The sequence below is a fragment of the Chroicocephalus ridibundus genome, chromosome 3 (assembly GCF_963924245.1).
Source record: "Chroicocephalus ridibundus chromosome 3, bChrRid1.1, whole genome shotgun sequence".
Taxonomy (NCBI): domain Eukaryota; kingdom Metazoa; phylum Chordata; class Aves; order Charadriiformes; family Laridae; genus Chroicocephalus; species Chroicocephalus ridibundus.
The window spans coordinates 41,778,049-41,797,385 of record NC_086286.1 but is presented as its reverse complement, the minus strand read 5'-3'; the positions used below and the strand labels follow the sequence as shown (position 1 = coordinate 41,797,385).

Genomic DNA, 19,337 nt, shown 5'->3' with positions numbered 1-19,337 from the left:
TATATGTGATTCACTAAGGTGCATCATAAATTACAAAACCTGAGTGTACAGATTATTTCTTTATTATGTAATTTGTTACAAACAAAATACAGCAAATAGGCAATTATAATGGTTAAATAACAAAGCATAAGAAACCTGGAAACCTAGCCAAATTATATTGGTCTGTAGTACAAAACCAGAGAAATAATTGTTGCAATATTATAAAAGCAATGTATAAAATAAAATACCCTTTGCTGTCTTAGAAGACTGTACTTCTGTCTTGCTCATCCTAATTCAAACCTTCCATCAGAAGGTCCAAAATATGCAGCACAAATTAAAGGCATAGAAAAATTCTGTAGTAAATTACATGGCTCTGCAGGGGGAAATACAGTAAATTTAAAATGCATTCAGCAGTATTATAGAAAGACAGTTGTTTCTCTTTCATAGAAGTTGTTTTAATCGAAGGGCACTGTATTTAAAGCTGATCAAAGGAAATATTTTTAATGCAATGTACACCTGATGTGTGGAATTCAACACCACTATATAATACATATTTATGAAGGATATCTCCTCTGTACTTGCAACCATCAGTTTCCTGAGCTTAATAAAGAACTTACTGCATCATGTTGCACTGTATTAATTATCCATGACAGACATTTTAATTCATCCACTGTAGAAGTTCATATTAACAATAATTCAGGGTTTGTTGCCATGATCCTCTAAGGCTATCTTTCTGATCTCTAATTCTGTTTCTAATAACAGATTTCTTGAAGGCAGGGAATATTCTTTCCATTAATATTGTTCATAAGCCATGCTATGTATATGTTGCATGAGGCTAACAAGAATAACAAGTACTGGTTGTTTTTGTAATTACTCCAGTATTTTAATTAGCATGAATAATGGAAAATATTTTTTTTATATTATTAAGAACCTCATTCGTTGTACTTCTAACCTCATTATACTGTAGAATTAAACTTCAAATAGCTGGCAAAGCATGGCTTTAAACAGAACAAGTGACAACTTGAGCTTAATGGAACTAGAATTATCCTGACTATTACAAAATATTTAACTATCAGTATACCTTTGTGAATATATTGCTAACTCTAAGGTGAAAGAGTTTTTCAGATAGAAGAGAAGTAACCAGAATCTTCAGAAAGAAGACAAAAAGTGAACTCAGCTGTCCAACAGCATTTTATACGATGGTTGAAAAGGGGGAGGGAATTTCTTTGAAGTTTGAATTGGGGAAATTTTAAATATACTGTCTCCAGCTGGTCAGTAGAAAGGAGCCATATTTTCAGTTAGTTATGGTTATTGACATATAATTGTATTTCTTGAGAGATACATACTGATATTTGTATAATTGTTTTGCTGTTCATTTCCCAGAGATTTCATTTTCTTGTAAGAGCTGTCAGCATAATAACATTTTGCTCATTTCTTTTCTAGAAGAACTTTTGTTGAACTTAAGGCACGTGGGAAGAGATGACTGCTGAAGAGAATAGGGTTTTCATTTTTGGAACTTTTCTCAACTTATTTTACTTCTTTCTTGCTGTTTTTGTGTCTGCTATTACTTTCTTCCTTGCACAGAACTCTGGATGCTAGCCATTAATCGTTTTAATTCCGTTATGTCAAATTTCAGGTACATAATAACTGCCCTATCAAATGTGGTGCCAAGTATAAATAAATCATAACGTGTCCATATATGTGTGAATTTTTCTTTAACCTTCCGTTCAGATGAGAAAGCAATGAAGTTCATTCAGCTTGAACGACTGTATCATGAGCAGCTGCTTGCAAATCTTTCTTCCATACAGGAGCAGTGGGGTGAGTACAGGCTAAACTAGTATGGTAGAAGAAAGAGTTAATTTGGTTTGTGTTTCTACATAATACAGTATACAGTTTTCCAGCTTAAAAATGTTACATTGCAAAAGCAGCATACATATCAGAATTTCTCTGAGCTTGCCACAAGAAAAGTATTCCTGTTTTGGATTTTTTTCTCACATGTTTCATTAAACAGGTGCAAATAGTTTGTCATTCTTTAATTCTATTAATTGAGACTTTGATTGATCCACAGTTGTTTTGAGCTTATCTTTTGTTTAGGGTTGGTAAATTTGATGTGATGAAAATAAAGTGTGTTGTGAAGAAATACAGTGCTTTTTTGCATAGTATGAAACAAGTTTAATTAGTTTCACATACATGTTTTGCGATTAGCAAATACTACATTTTTAATACTTTGGGTAAAAATTATTTTGATTTAATTTAGAAAGAAAATGGAAAATGGCAGTCCCTAGTCCAGTTACAACACTGAGGAATTCAGCTAAAGAACTGAGTGGTGAAGAGTTGGAAAAGCTTACTAGAGTTTGTTCTTCGCATCAACAGTAAGTATAAGAATATAGTATTACTTTTCCAGTACTAATATGTTAGCACAGCTGTTGCCTACTTGCCAGTATAGGTGTTTTAAAATAGTCAGTCTCAAAATAAAAGTTGCACACCTTTGACTTCAGTGAATTTGGTTATAAACTGGTGATTCTTTTTGATGTGTAACTAAAATGCTGCTGTGTTTTAAAGTGGTTGGAGGAATATATATGGACTAGATCTGAACTGTTCTCAGCAAATCATTAGTTTGCCAGAAATTGAGTTTTGAGTTAATTTGTAAGAATTTTCAGCGGAAGAAAAAACTGAGTAGTGTTAATTTAGGAAGAGAGTGACTGTAGAACTGGTGATGGTGATTGTGTCTATACCTATTGTTTTTGAATGCAATTGCCCAACATCTCAGACTTCAGCACTTGCATCTACCCTATAGGATTTTATTCCCCAAATTTTCCACAATTTAGGATAATTCCCTAATGCTTTAAGTCATTCTTGTTATCTTCTGTTGATTTCATATGGGTTGCATAAACATTATGAAGCAGCGATTCTGTAGCTCCCTAGTGTGGCAGCATTCTAAAAAGTTGTGAAATCTTAGTTCATACCTGCTTTGCCTAATGCGGCAGCATCCCAAATCAGTATATCACAGTATCACAGACTTTGGGATAGTGCCTAGGGTGCTCTTCTGGGCAGTAACACATATGGGATTGTAACCATCAGGAAGGAGAAAATCTGTTATTTCATGGGCGAATGTTCTACCTACTAGTCATTGAGTTTAAGGGACAGATGGAAAAAATTCTACCAGCTGCCACTGAAAAATGATGAGCCAACGATAATAAGGAAACTTAACCACATTCAAAGGCTGTGAAAAGACCAACCTGTGACAGGGGAGATGCTCTCAATCAGATGGGGAGAGAGCACTTTTTCAAATACTTTTGGATTGGCTTACTCAGTCTAGATGTAACAAAACCCAAAATGTTCCTGTTGTTCGTAGAGAATATGATTTGGCTTCCACATTTTTTTCTTCTGGGTGACCGTACAGAAGTTTGAAAACACCCAGGCTGACTGCCAGAATCCAGGCAGGAATTGTTTATTTGTAATCTGACTGCATGTGGGAGGGAGCCCCTGGACAGCGTACTCCTGCATTTCCACAGGAGGACGAAGCAGCTCCGGCACCGTAACTGCATTTTAACACCCACAACCTGCTGCTACTGAGCGATTTCACCCTGAGTGCCTGCAGGGTTCCTCAGCCTATGTTTTATTGCACATGACCCTGCAAGCCCACAGAAAGATTAAGATTCAAGTCTATTACGTTTTATATGCTGCAACTAGCAGCACCTCCTGATTGTCACCTCGATTGTCACCTTGTTGAGAATAACTCTGCTTTCTTCTAATTCTTTTGTGCAGCCTTACTTTTAAATACAAAATTTCAGTTATTAACATCATTTCCAGTTCTGAGAAGCCCTGCAATTTGATAAAAATTCAGGCTTTTGTTCATTTGCCATGGTTAGTTCTCTGTATTTGATATTATTACTCTTCCACACTCTCTAGGCTAAAGCCTATTTGCTTTTATTGTTTCATATATTTTTTCCTAAGCTTTAATCTCAATTTATTTTGTAATTAAAATTATACTTTAGCTTTTAATGAATAACATGTATGAGTAACGTAACTCAGAAAATGCAAGCATTTTGCTTTTGTAATTGATAGTAATGTCCCTTTTTCTGATACTCAAGGGCTATAGCTACATATTGGACACGTTTGTTCTTTAAAGATAGTTTTGAGTGTCCTTTATTTGAAGTTTAAATGGCAAAATTTAAAAGTCAATGCGACTTTTAAAAGTTTTTATTAGAGAGTATGAACGTCAGTACTGTTCACTCTTGTCTCTCCTACTTTTTTTTTTCCAGTAGCTTTAAACAAAATGCTCAGCATTTTCTCTTCATTGCTGTGCAAAACACTGCAAGACAGATTGTGCATGATAAAACACATGGTGCATGAATCTCTATACAGTTTGCAAAGTCCACACTGACTGTTAGGAGGCCTGACTCACCTGGGAATCCCCGTGGAATCAGTAGGAGCTGCTGTATCTTACAGAACCCAGAAAATGTGTCCCAGTGTGAACAGTCTGTGGAGAGGGAAATACCTTTGTGGGTTTTCTCCCATTCCTCAATCTCTGTTATAGCAATCAGTGTTTTTAATACTCGTAGATACCAAGTCCTTACATGATTTTTAAAGTTAGTAGAGTTCCTTCTGAGCATAAAGTTCTACAGGAACTCAATACATTGCAGTAACTTTTCTTATGACTGCTTTCTCAATTAGGTGGAGCAATGTTTGTGCTAATTGGTCTTCTGATGATCTTCACATATGGTGCAGATCTGTGCTTGAAAGTATGCTTAGCATGCTCACACTGTTTCAATGTAAGAAAAGTTTTGTGCCAATATTAAAGCAGAGCAAAGGCTTGTAAGATTTCTATGACGTTTGTTACGAAGCATGTTGCTACTAAGTACTTTAATTTGTTCTTTTGTTCTTTATTGCTGCAGGCCACAGGCATTCAGAAATAAGGTAAGCAGCCGTTTATTTGAATTCCACTTTGTCAAAGATTGCTAATAAATATATTTTTAATATTATTAGATTTAATCTTTCCAATTTAGTATAGAAACTGTTTGAAGTTTGGATGTCTCAAAAAGTCACAGTGTTCCTGTTTAATTCCAAAAATTACAGGAAATAATATCATATTTTACAGCTAGTAGCTGCAGAAAATACATGGGAAAGCGTTTGTTTGCTTCAGTTAATGGAATCAAAAAATTTAAAGGAAAGTGAAACTTCTGCTTTTAAATCAGGTATGTATGTGTGTGTGTATGTACCTGTGCATACATTTTTTTTACATATTATTCTGTAATGACATAGTCCTATAAATACTTGAAGCTATTTAATTTGAAGATACAGCGTTTGTTGGATTCCCACAGATTCATCCATTTGTGTAAGCCTTTATTTTTTTCACAAAACATACTATGCAAGACATACTATGCAATTTTAATTAGTCATTGATACTCAGAATTGTAATTAAAGTAATTCTAGCCTCCACCAAAAATGTCTTTTAAATGTGTGTGCATTTATAGCAGCCTGCATAAGCTACAAAATTTTGTAAATCTAGAGATAAGATACATAATTTGTATGTATAAAATATAAGGTAATCTGATGACAAATATTCGGCGTTGTGGCAATTCAGTATAGTTAACAGTATTAGTAACTTTTAAATTACATGCGATGTACTGATTTAAAGACATATTTTCATGTAACAGCACAGAAAATTAGAAAGCTTTTGGGGGGTCTTGAAAAGAAAAACATACTTCAGTTAATTTTTTTCAGTACACGCTTTTATGGTAGCTTCATATTCCTCCTCTTGCCTTGGGGCAGTGGCTGTTTTGTTTGAGTAATTTGTTAGAATCATTGAGTTCTTATGAAACATTTGCAAATTAATGAATTGTTAAAATTGAGACAGAGGGGGAAAGAGCATTGGTTTAGGCTGTGCTTTCTCTCTCCTCTCAAAAGAGCAAAAAGTTTCTTTTTTTGCCATGTTACAGTTGCCAAAATTGGCCTAAACTTGAGTACCTTTTCTCAGAATTTCTCATAAGATGAGGGTTGGCTTAGCAACCTCAGGTCCCTTTCAACCTAAACTATCCTACAAGTGTGTATCAGCCAGGATGTTCAGGAGAATCAGGAATTAACGAAGATGTAGAGTCACAGTTCTCTACATGTGTGGATCCTCCTCATCTTCACCCTCTTTTACTGTAAGCCCTGTACTGCCTTTTCTCTGTTCTTGTAACCTAACTAAATATAAAACATTAAAAACAGGAAACATGTTCTACGGCTCAGAAGGCACATCAGAAAAACCCAATGCTTTTTATTTTTGGATGGTTGGAAATTCCCATGGAAAAAAATTAGGCGCTTACAATTTTTCCACTGTTTTTATTCCAAGTGGGAACAAAAGCTTTCTGGAGAGCAGAACGTCTGAACATTTGAAACTTCTGAATTAAGGAGCATTTTGTGTCAATGGTAAAATACTGTAGTACAACATCTAGACATATTAAACTTACTGTGGAAATAATTAATGGTGTAAATGGATGGGGGTTTGTGCCTTTCTTTTAATGTAACTCTTCTCAAAATGTCATCAAAATCTTTGGGTTCCTGTGAAATGTTTGTGGATTCCTTAATCTATGTCATCCAATAGAAAGCATTTCTACTGAGGAGTTTCCAGCAGTACTGAATACTTTTTCAATACAAAAATATGAATATTCCAAGCCTAACTCAAGTTTAAATGCTTAAGATTTGCAAATTATGCTTTTCATAAGATTACCGTATTCTTGAGGAAGCACCCTGACAGATCTCTTGGTCTGTTAAGGCAGCGCGTGATCAATTAGCCGCTGCTGCCCCTCACTGAGTCAATGCGTGAGCAGCAAGCACGTGGCTGAATGTTTTTGCTGCAGTTAGAACGTCTTGGGTAGGGAAGGCATCAGTATGAACTAATACAGAAAGTGGACAAAGATGATCCATAACTCCGAACTTGTACGCATAGCTCAGTGCTGCGCAAAAACTATTCAAGCTGTGGCTGAGTGATTCAGCTCAGGACTAAAAGCAGTGTGGCCTTTTGGGGCGGCTTCTTGATTTTGCCTGAACCCCAGCAGAATCCTATGCTATAATTACCACACAGTTTCTAATATCTTAACTGACCCGTTCAGCATTAGCCTAAATGCATAGGCCTTTTCATTGAAAACTTAGAATGCCTGTCTTCTGCTTTTTTTTCCTCTACATGAAAAATGAGAACTAAATGTGTAAACTTTTTCCTCTTCTGTTAGAAATTTATCTGCCAATCTGTAGGGAGAACAATTTAATTCACTTAGCTGCTGGTAGTAGAAGTCTGACTTACAGTAAGACAGGAAAAGGAAATTCTCAAGTGTCCTTCATGTGAATTTATATGCCCAAAATAAGAATTTATCTAGCAATTATCAATAAGAAGAAGTATTAGCTTATATATAGAGAGATATATCTTACATTGTAGAGATGGTTGCGCTGTACTATGGTAGCATTTTTGAAGTAAAATCACACTTCCTTACTAATCTAAAGCAAAAATTACTCCATTGACTTATTGCAGGTATTTGGGAACACAGTTTGAGCTTCTATAGGCAGTTGATCCTAAGAATTCATGATTCCTCTCTCCTGGGGATACAGTGACCAAGAAACAGCTTTGTAAGAAGTTTGGCTAGCCAAGATTCCTGGGAGAGTCACTGTTAGTTTTTTGCCTTTCTGAGCAAGGGTTGTGAATGGTCTGTTCTGTTACATTTTGCTTTCTCTCAGATTTTCTCTTTGAGTCTACCAACAGAGAGAAGTGGGCCCTTAAAGCTATGTGTGTATATTAAAAGATGAGATTTGATACATCCTATAGCCATTAATTTCTTCAGTTTCTGACTGAAAGCCGTAATAGCCTTAGTGTTAACCAAAGGTAATCAAATTCATGTTTCATGAAACCTTTTCTAATGAAATGATGAATTTAATAAAACCTTTAGCATAAGTTTGCAATGTGTACATATAGACCTGTTTCCAAGGTGGGGAGAAACTGTTTATACCCTCTTTTCTTCTAGGTCATAGGGATTTGTTTTTAAATGGGAAGAGGGACAAAGGTGGAGAAGTGTGAATTCTCCACTGGTAGAACGCCATAGGTCAGTACTTTCTCTGCTAGACTGTCTTGGATTAACAGGATAAAAAAGTGGTGGCTACAGGTTTCTGTGATGAACAAAGCAAGCGTCAGTTTTAAAGTAACTCTGTTTGGGGGAAAAAACATTTCTTAACATACCATAAGTGATTCCATTGCTAGAAAAGTTTCAGTAGACACTTTTTTATATCTCTGACAGTCAGATAAAAATAACTGACGCATTGGTGGGTATGTCTTCATTTAACTTAGTAGGAAAAAGCATCTTTTATAATTTTCTAATAAGTGTTCAGGTGTTTCTCTTAACTTGCCTTGAGTCTATCGTGGGCATGGGTTGTCTAAAGCAGGTGTTTTGAATAGATGTAAAGAAAATATTGAAAGCTGCTGAAAATTTGATGTGGAATGTAACGATGATCACTGCATTTCAGTTCCTGTACATCTGTAGTTAGATAACAATGCTGCCATCATTTATTACTTTCTTAGGATCAGAGCTCTGAGCTCAAGGGCCACCTTTCATGGTAAAGAATTTGATTTAATTTCCAATTCCATTTAATCTTTATTGCAATTGGGACTGCCAACAAGGATGCCTGCTGTAATGTGGATGTATCCACTAGGAGATATTGACAGATGGTAACCAAATCTTGTACCAATAATCCAGGCTGTGTTTGAACTCATGACCTATATGTGAAGTGCTCAGTATCCTGTTACAAATCCCTTGAGCTATCTACTCATCTGTGTCTAATTTTCAAAAAGTCCCTGTCTCATACCCATTTCTTCTTTCCGTGTTTTACAGAAGTTAGGTTCCCCGTACCCTTTCTATCTGTTAATGTTGCTCTGATTTTTTTTTTCTGCATTTTGGTATGGTTGGATATTCTCTCTTTCGATTTCCAAGCCTGTCTTTTCTATGCTACCTTGTATTTCATTACCCTTTAAAATGGGGATAGAATTTAATAAAATTGTTCAATACAATGAATTAATGCAGACATTTCTTTAAAGACTAACGAATGTGATCCTGTTTCATGTAATAAGTTCAGGAAATTGCTCAGATTTTAAGTGAGGTATTAACAGGTAAGGAAGGATAATATTGGCATAGAGATCTTAAGTTGTTCTTGTAAGAACATATGCAGTTAATAAGGGCATTGTTTGATCTCTTCATTAATCTATTCATAAGACCTTTCTGCTTTTTACTATGACAAAAAATGCAAATAAGTGTTTTCTAGAGGTATTAATTTGTTGTTTGAGGTTATTACTATTACTGTAACAGTAGACCTACTATAACATAGTCTTAACTTAGTTTTTATTAAAGTATGGACAAGACAGTTTCTGTCACAGCTAGCATGGTTTGGTATTCTAATTCTAAACGTCCCCTTTCCCTCTTCATAAGCCTAAAAGGGGAGATTTGGCTTTTAATTTCTCATAATGGCTCACGTCTAATAATTTTATTCACAACTTGAGCTAACCATATACTCCTGCATCAGCAGATCAGGCCAATAGTAGGTGAATTCACAAGCTATGTAGAATTCCCCTTGTTTATCTCTGAAATTTCAGATAAGAAAAATCAGGTTTGATTTGTATTGTAAATGTGAATACAGAAATAAGCTGCATTCAGTTGCATTTTTTAATATGTATACTAACTTACCTATCCAAAAAGCAACATCTTTTTATGCAGTTTGTTATGTAAAATATTGTAATTGGATATTTAACTTAGCATTAACCAAAGAAGCTAGTTACTCACTTAAAAGAATTGAAATTAAAATGTATTAAATTAGTATGTTTGTAGTTGCTTTAAAAGAAATGCAGATATCTCCCTGTGTTATAGATACACTAGCATCAAAATATAGTTTTCGGTAATTAAGTGCATTTCTCTGAAATCCAGGCCTCCATGAGGTGTGCTCATATAAAATATGCTTTAGAAGAAACGTGTCTGTTCAGAAAGATACTTACATATATATTGTACTTGAAGTATGGGAATAACTCTTTTCAGGAGGGCACTAAAGCATGTGCTATGTGTGCAAGCACTTTGCTGAATCAGGAGTCGGCTTTTCAGACTACTAACAAAACTTCTATTCTGAGGGGAGCATAAAATACCTGCCCTTTATGGGAGCGCATTTTAAAGCATTAAGTTACATGTTATCAAATCACAGTATACTCTTTCTCCCCTGGGCTGGTGCTTTGAATCATTTACAAACACTGGGACTGTTTTTCCTGTTGCACTTAGGTACCGAAACTTGTCCTGGCACCGAACCAAAGAAAGAAGATAAACAGCTGAACACTAGTTCTCCAGGCAAGAACAAAACTGAGACACAGACAGAGGCAGCAAGCCTTTGGGTAGCTGCAGGAAAGGACCACATGGAGGAGCAGCACTGCAGTGCTGAATCAACATTGGAGCCACACACCCAGTCCACAGGGACAGTGGGCAGGCCTTCTTCGGGCTGTTTATCATCTGGGGATGCCGGTAAAGATAACAGTTTGCAGCTGAGAGAAAGACAGCTCTCTAAGGATGCAGAAGAAATAGAACGCGCAGCTGAGGAGCCTGGAGTGAAGCTCCCTCTTGAGCCAATGGTAGATGCTTTGGTTTTAACAGATGCTGATTATATGCCTACTGATTTGGTTCCTACCGATAAAGATGTGCAAGCTGAGAGAAATCTGCTTAGATCAAAACATGCTGCTGACTCTTCAGAAGTTGCTAGTGGCCAGCCTGGAAAGAATGATTTAAAGCAGCAACAAAAGCAGCCTGATGATGATGAAAAATCTTCATGGGACAGAACTGCATCAAACGTATGCTCTGGGTGCAATAAAGTGTCTGAACGTGAGAGTACTGCCCATTCACGAGTATGCAAGGAAATACAGAGAACAGCAGGACGTGAGGAGAAGGTAAATAATGAAGAGCAAGAAGATTTATTTCTCAGATTTTTAAATGGTAATATAATAGACACTGAAGAATCATTTGCAAACTTAGCAAACCAGGAGGACTTTGACACAGTTCCAGACATTTCACCTGAACGAGCATCTTACAACTCGCTGGAAGCTTTATCACTAGATGACAGCTTTTCTTCTCTTGATGAACTTGCAAGAAGGATAGAGATTGCTGAGGTAAATACTGTGAATCCTATAAAATTTTCGTGTTTATCGCAATTAAAATATTTTAGATATTGCCAACTTCAAAATGTGTTAAATGTTACTTCATATATCACTTTTTTTAATTTGAAAAGAAATCCATACTTATTTAATTGTTCTGAGTTAATTCAGAAGAAAGTTTCTTTTTGCCTGTTTGCTGCCTCCTTGACCAGCAGTGCTCTGTTTCTAAAAATTAGATTGATTTTTACATATGAGAGTGAACACCTTTTTTTTTTTCTTTTTTTTTTTTTTTTTTGATTCTAACGGAGACTGTTAGGAGATGGGCTGTCAATTCCTATTAAGTCACTGTTTCACATCAGAGATCTATATAATGCCTATGATGTAACACGTGGTTCATTTCTATTCATAGAATAAAATTTGCTTTTCTGTTCTATTCCATATAGGTGAGAACTACATATGTAATAAACTCTGTATATGAATGTATGGGCTTCTAATTTTGCCAAGTTTAGGCATTTTTGTTGTTCGGCCATACCTAAGAAAGAACGTCTAAGCCTGAACCCGCCTTTCTGAAGCCCTGCTGATAGGCCGTAACAAGGATGAGTGCATTATGAGCTAAATTACTCTTCTGAAAATACAGAAGATGTATTGCTTTGGGACTTTTTTGGAGAATGTATGATAACATCTTTGCTTTATTTGTGTTCTGGTTTTGGTACATTTGCAACCATGGGACCTTAAAAGCTTTTTCTTTAAATGAAAAAACGAGATTATTGTGAAATGATGTGATTCCACATGCTGGAGGGGGAAGACTTGTAAAAAAGTATCTTCTTAGTTCATCTCTATTTTTAATGCATTTAACAATACAACATCCCTTGGCAATAAACTACCAGTAGCTCTTTATGGATCAGAAGCTTAATGCACAAAGACCGAGAACCCCTGATCACTCAGGGACAGCAGCCAAGCAGGGAACTGAATACTGGGGATCCCTGCTGAATTTATTACATGTTTGGCAAAAATCTCCAGAGCTGGAAACAGAGCATTTTGTTTTTTCTCCCCTCCTAAACAGTTTCTTATCTCCTTTACAAGATCGTTTATCCTGACCTGTCCCTAAAACACCTTGTCTTTCTGTGGGGTGTCAGGAATCATACCACATACCAGGACTGAGGGCCCTGTGCACGAAGCAGTACACGAGCTCTTGACAACACGCAGATGTGGAAACCCACATACATGTAATCAAATTTATGCACTAAATCCATTGGCTTGTGTTTACTTAGAGGATGGTTTTGAAAAAGAGCATTTTGTTGACAGTCTGTGCTAAGCCCATATACATGTATAACAGAAGAGTAAGTTAAATATCATCCCTCAGGATTAGATTTCTTTTGAGCCCACAGAAAGTTCAGCATTTTAAGCTACAGGAGAGAACTGTTTCTGTTTCGTGTAGAAAAATCCTAAATTAGTCCTATAGCAACTATTTTTAAATTGCTGCCTTTGTGCCATTTACATTTTAGAGGATGGGATAGGAAGCAACATATTGATACTGTTAGAAAAATTATGCTTGTATTGATTGGCCCAGTGACCGATGATGCTGCTTTACATGAAATCTAGTTTAATTTCTAGTTTGCTGTCCTAATGCTAGGACTACCAGTATGCTGATGGCAGAGTTGAGTCTCTGGAGAGGAAAAAGTACCTTAAGTCTTTCCACAGTACTTTTTCTGGACATATAAGGCATGATGTTGGCTTGCAGGGATGGGAGTCTTTTTGAATTGTTCCTTGCAAGAGGCCTGAGTTGTGTGTCATGCAGGGGATGTAAATCAGGGAGAAGAGAAGAAAGATTACTCTGGATACCGATTAAAATTTTTAATGTGCAGCATCTGGGGCTATTTTGCAATACCTGAAATTTCTAGGTGCAGCAGGGTGAATTAAGGACAGCACAGCAGCTTGTATTGTTTCATTATACGCTTATATTTTGTTTTTCCAGTTAATCTTACCACCTGTCATTACCCTGGGGGTTGCTTTTCAGAAGTGATGAGCACCTACAACTTCCCTGGAAGACACTAGGAATTGAGAGAGTTTGGCACCGCTGAGAAAGCAGCACTGTTAACTTGCTTTCACTGATTTTGTTTTACTGCTAAAATAAGTTTCCACTGATGTTTTGACAAGCAGACTGATCTTTGCACCCAGCCATAACGTTGCTTCCTTTCTTGTCCTTCTGAAGCCTTTGAAGTTTCATTGTTCAGGCTGTGGCCATCTAATAACATGACAGTGTTTTCATACAGTAGTTGTGAAAAGAATACCTAGAAAATGCATTGGTAGCCATATGAATGAAATGAAATTAATTACATGAAATGTACCAGTGTGACAGTAAAAAAAATAAATCAATTTGACTGCAATAAAACTTGTGGCAATTTTGGAAATTGTCACTCCGTGACAAGTAGAGAATGGAAGGCAGAAGTAAAGATTACTTTGAAATAACCTAGGTACAAAAATCATATGGTAGGACAAAATTTCATTAATATTCTTCAAAGGAGGTGTAATATTTATTAAAAATGGGGAAAGGTAAGTACTTGTGTGTGTATTTACAGTTAGAAAGTTTTGTTTGACCCCATGTTGAGATCAAAGAATCATCTCATGTTAGTTCTCTAATTTAATCCTTTATGTCACTTGCTTTTAGTCTACCATTTACAATAACTAATTATAAGACTGAATATCCACTAAATTCTGACTGGCTTTAAAAAATTGCAAAACTAAAATAGTACTTTACATATTGTACAGTGCCTTGTACTGGGTATTTCTTCACCTGTACAAACCATGCACGACAACATGCAAATGATGGAAAATCACTGTCATTTTACAGAAACTAGATTCATACAGCTAACAAAGAGCTTTCAAGCACAGTCATCAGTTGGCAACAACAGATATCAGAAGTGTATAACCTCTTCCTAGATCTCTTTGCTATTATTTCTGTGAGAATGACATGACACACCAGCAGCCAAACAAACTATAACCTCAATGATGTAAGTTGCATTTTGCCATATGAAATAAAAGCTTATAACATAAGCTTTTTATCCAAGTGATGATTAGGAAAATGAGTAAAATCTTAATGTTTTTCCTTACTCAAAAATTATCATTTGAAATGTCTTTCAGAAATCAAAGATAGTGAGGCTCTCTACCACAACATAAGATAGCAGCTTTTGATGGCACTGTTTGTCCACCAAGACTTTAAAAGTACTGAGTGTGTACTGACTAGCAGCTGATTTGATTGCAGAAGTGAACAGTACACTTATCTGTACTAGGTCTGGAGACAGTGCCTTGTTGAGGTCCCCTGTATGGCTTGGGTCCTGTAGTTTTGAGTTTGCAAGAATTATGCTTCTGTATGAAATGCTTACACGGTATCGGAGCTATTTATTGCTGTGTAAAGGAGCCCTGGTACTTGCATGGCAAGTGTATCAGCAGAAAAATGGTTGGAGTCTGATGCTGTGGTATGAATACTGAATCTGCTAAGTTAGCTCCTTTTCAAAGTCAAATTATTCATGTATCTAATGTATTTTATCAGCAAAGGGGTTTGTCTGCTGTTTATAGCTTAACCCAGGGCAGTCTTGCCGTACAGTCAGTTTGCCATACAGTTAACGGATTACTACTTTAAAATATCTGGTATTGCTAGAAATAAAACTGTAGGCCTTTGCCAAGTAACTGAATAAGGAATACAGCCCACAGAAGAAAACATAAACAAAACTCCTCTCTGAGTAGTTCTCTGCATTCAGACCAAAATACTTCATACAGGGAACTTTTCTTCCTAGATCCCCTAGATCCCCAAACCTCTGGTTTTGGTGGTTTTATTTACTTCTGTATGCCACGAATGATTCCAATACTCAAGTTTAATCTGTTTTCTCTAAGAGCTTGAAGTACAGGACCTTATTTTCATAGTTTTGTCTGTTTATAAATATATATATACACATCATATTTGCCAAAAATATGTGTAATGTAAGAAGTTTTTTTAAACACTAGCAAATGCTGTTTTAAACAGAGGAGAGACAGGTAGTTTAACTAGAGCTTATTTTTTCTTATTTTGCAGCCAGGATATTAAACTTTATCCAAAAAAGTTTAAAACCTTTCTGTGAAACAGTATCATTTTGTATTATTTCCTTTATGACTGATGGTCAAAATGCCACCACGTACAAGCATGCCATTTTCAGTTCCTGTACAGTAATTATAAAAGCTCTGGCCAAAAGGTTTTGTGAAGGCCGGCAGAGCTGAGTGAGTGAACTCAGTTACACAGATGTTCCAAGAGCATCTTTTATTAATTATCTAACTTAGAATTAAGAAAATGTTAGATGCTTCAATAGGGTCCTTTATGTAGCTTTTTTACGTAACACAGAGCCGTTTGCAAGCCTACATTTTTCCTTCTGTGGTTCAAGTCAAGCAGCGGCTTGTGGTCAACTGTATTAACCACAGTTCCCTCATTAACTTCCAACTTAAATAATGTATTCTGCCTTTTAAAATTCCTCCTGCCTTCTAAAGACTGGGATGGAAAACTTCAAGTCTTGCATGGCAGCTAAGTCCCTCTTCTTGGATGTTTAATTAATGGGAGATGGATCTAATACAATCAGTTTGTATATTGCTTTGAAACTTTGCTAAATGAAAGGTATGGTAGAAAAATACATTTACAGTTGTTTTAATTGAATGAAATGTTATTTCTAGCAAGACAGACCCTATTCTTACATGACAAACTTACAGTAATGACATTTTTATGACTGAAAATAAGAAAAATAAAATGTGGTGGTGTTTGCATTACGTATTTTGGAGCTGCAGTTGAGAATATGGTAGAAAAGAAGGTGTAAATATCGCTTTATGCTGAATTCCATATATTTGTATTTGCATTTTAACAATAAAGTGTGTCCTGATTAGGAGGCATAGCTTTGTAGGACCTTTGCAGAACAAAACAAAAAACTTAATTAATGTGACTCATGAAATTCAAAGGCAGATGAAATATTCTATGTATGAATTACATAGCACATAAAGGAGACATTCTTAAAAACGGTGGTCTATGGCTTTTGTCAGGACAGGGGAATAACACTAGCCACACTGATTTTATTGCAAAATCAAAAGCCTGTGGTCCCCCTTTTTAAGCAAAAGATGTTCCAAGTAGAGAAACCTGTGCTCTGTCAACTAGATCTTTATGCATTTAGAAGTAAATCCTGGAACATAGCCGTATCGGCTGACAGGGAAAGTGAACCACATTGTAGCAAGACTTTCCTTCTCAAGCCTTTTACATAACTGTAATCACTGAAACACAGATTTCCACGTAATCCTGTCAAAGATAGCCCTCTGGTTTTAAGCTTGGAGAAGACAGAGCTTGTGACACAGTCATTCAAAAACTACCAAGAGCCAACAGATGAAATTATGTGTCTCACTTTGAAATGACTCCTTGCAGAATGGACCACCACATAGTAATCTTAGGGCAGACTGGTACAAATGCCCTGCCGTCCCTGGGTGACATTCCTGCCAAGTGTGGTCCGAGCCACTTGCCAACACGTGTGCCAGGCAACAGCTAGCCTGCCGCGTGGGTGGTGCGGGAGGAGCCATTGATCCTCTTTATGAAAGCAATGCTGTACACAGAAGCTTAAAATAATCTACTTTTTTAAAGGACATAATTTCATCTCTGCCCTCCCAAATAAATAAGTCAAATTAATGCACTCCTACACAATCTCCCTTCCTTGTCACAACAAGGAAGCATAAGTGTTGATTTTCTGGCTGGCGTGATAAATTTTCATGGCAGTTCTGCAAGGCTAATTTAACATTACCAGTAGAAGCTTCACCCCAGTGCACTTGTCTGTTGTGATGAGACGCTTGGCGGGCTATTATTTCTGGCTCATTTGTGCCAAATAGTAGTCCTCCATACATAGACTTAAACAATTTCTTTCCACCACCTCCACACTTTCATTACTTTGTAAGTACTTCATTGCATTGTTTCATTAAATAATCCATTCAAGTTCTTGAGCAGATAATCAAAAGGGAAAGTGAATATTCAAAGGCGAAGTGTGGCAGAGATCAATTTCCATAGAATCACAGAATGGTTAGAGTTGGAAGGGACCTTAAAGATCATCTAGTTCCAACCCCTCTCTCCTGGGCAGAGACACCTGCTAGTCCAGGTTACTCACAGCCCCATCCAGTCTGGCCTTGAACACTTCCAGGGATGGGGCATCCACTTCTCTGCGCAACCTGTTCCAGTGTCTCACCACCCTGACAGTAAAGAATTTCTGCCTGATATCTAATCTAAATCTTCCCTCTTTCAGTTTGAAACCGTTACCCCTCGTCCTATCGCTACACTCCCTGATAAAGAGTCCCTCCCCATCCTTCCTGTAGGCCCCCTTTAGGTACTGGAAGGCTGCTATAAGATCTCCCCAGAGCCTTCTCTTCTGCAGGCTGAAGAACCCCAACTCTCTCAGCCTGTCTTCATAGGAGAGGTGCTCCAGCCCTCTGATCATCTTCTTGGCCCGCCTCTGGACTTGCTCCAACAGCCAGCCCCATGTCCTTCTTATGTTGGGAACCCCAGAGCTGGATGCAGTACTCCAGGTGGGGTCTCACCAGAGTGGAGTAGATGGGCAGAATCACCTCCCTTGACCTGAATGGCCACGCTTCTTTTGATATGGCCCAGGATGCGGTTGGCTTTCTGGTCTGCGAGTGCACATTGTCGGCTCATGTTGAGCTTCTCATCCACCAACACCCCCAAGTCCTTCTCCTCAGGGCTGCTCTCAAGCCATTCTCTGCCCAGCCTGTATTTGTGCCTGGGGTTGCCATGACCCCGGTGCAGGACCTTGCACTTGGCCTTTTTGAACTTCATGAGGTTCTCACGGGCCCACCTCTCAAGCCGGTCAAGGTCCCTCTGGATGGCATCCCTTCCCTCCAGTGTGTTGACCGCTCCACTCAGCTTGGTGTCATCGGCAATGTTGCTGAGGCTGCACTCAATCCCACTGTCCATGTCACTGACAAAGATGTTAAACAGCACTGGTCCCAGTACCTACCCCTGAGGAACTCCACTCGACACTGCCCACCACTTGGACATCAATGTGTTGACTGCAACTCTTTGAGTGCGACCATCCTGCCAATTCCTCCACTAAGTGGTCCATCTGTCAAATCTGTGTCTCCCCAATTTAGAGACAGGGATGCCATGCGGGACAGTGCCAAATGCTTTGCACAAGTCCAGGTAGATGATGTCAGTTGCTCTGTCTTTATCCACCAACACCGTAACCCTGTTGTAGAAGGCCAACAAATTTGTCAGGCATGATTTGCCCTTAATAAAGCCATCTTGGCTGTCACAAATCACCTCCTTATTTTCCATGTGCCTTAGTATAGTTTCAGGAGGATCTGCTCCATGATCTTACAGGTCACAGAGGTGAGACTGACTGGCCTATAGTTCCTTGGGTCTTCCTTTTTTCCCTTCTTAAAAACAGTTATGTTTCCTCTTTTCCAGTCAGCGGGACCTTTACCGGACTGCCACGACTTCTCAAATATGATGGATAGTGGCATAGCAACCTCATCCGCCAGTTCCCTCAGGACGCTTGGATGTATCTCATCAGGCCCCATGGACTTAGGCGCCTTTATGTTCTTTAGATGGTCTTGAGCCTGGTCTTCTCCTACAGTGGGCAGTTCCTCGTTCTTCCAGTCCCTGCCTTTGCTTTCTGTGACTTGGGCGGTGCGGCTAGACCCGTTGCCGGTGAAGACTGAGGCGAAAAAGTCGTTGAGTACCTCAGCCTTGTCCACGTCCTGGGTGCCCAAGTCTCACGTTTCTTTCCTGAGTTGGACCACATTTTCCCTAGTGTTCCTTTTGTCACTGCCACACCTATAGAATTTTTTCTTGTTGCCCTTGATGTCCCCGGCCAAAATTAATTCTTTCTGGGCTTTAGCTTTCCTAACCTGCGTGCTCACACAATTTCTCTGTATTCCTCCCAGGCTGGCTGTCCTTGCTTCCACCCTCTGTAGGCTTCTTTTTTTCCAATTGAGATTGTCCAGGAGCTCCTGTTCATCCATGCAGGCATCCTGGTGTTTTTGGCTGACTTCCTCTTTGCTCCGGGGCTTTATCCCATGGTCCTCTGCCCAGCAGATCCCTGAAGAGGCCAAAGTCTGCTCTCCTGAAGGCCAGGGCAGTGAGCTTACTGTGAGCCCTCCTCACCGCCCTGAGGTTCTTGAACTCCACCATAGTCATGGCAGCCAAGGCATT

The 19,337-nt window shown here is 38.0% G+C and overlaps 1 protein-coding gene across 3 annotated transcripts in view; it reads left to right on the top strand.

Annotated features, from left to right (window-relative positions):
• CNST (consortin, connexin sorting protein) overlaps positions 1-19,337 on the top strand; it is a 56,344-nt gene that overhangs the window by 29,986 nt on the left and 7,021 nt on the right. For all 3 annotated transcript variants that reach the window (XM_063328897.1, XM_063328898.1, XM_063328899.1), the window contains exons 6-10: positions 1,711-1,797; positions 2,237-2,351; positions 4,878-4,899; positions 5,081-5,177; positions 10,263-11,137. In XM_063328897.1, coding sequence (XP_063184967.1) covers positions 1,711-1,797; positions 2,237-2,351; positions 4,878-4,899; positions 5,081-5,177; positions 10,263-11,137 — 1,196 coding nt within the window. The remainder of the gene's footprint in view (positions 1-1,710; positions 1,798-2,236; positions 2,352-4,877; positions 4,900-5,080; positions 5,178-10,262; positions 11,138-19,337) is intronic.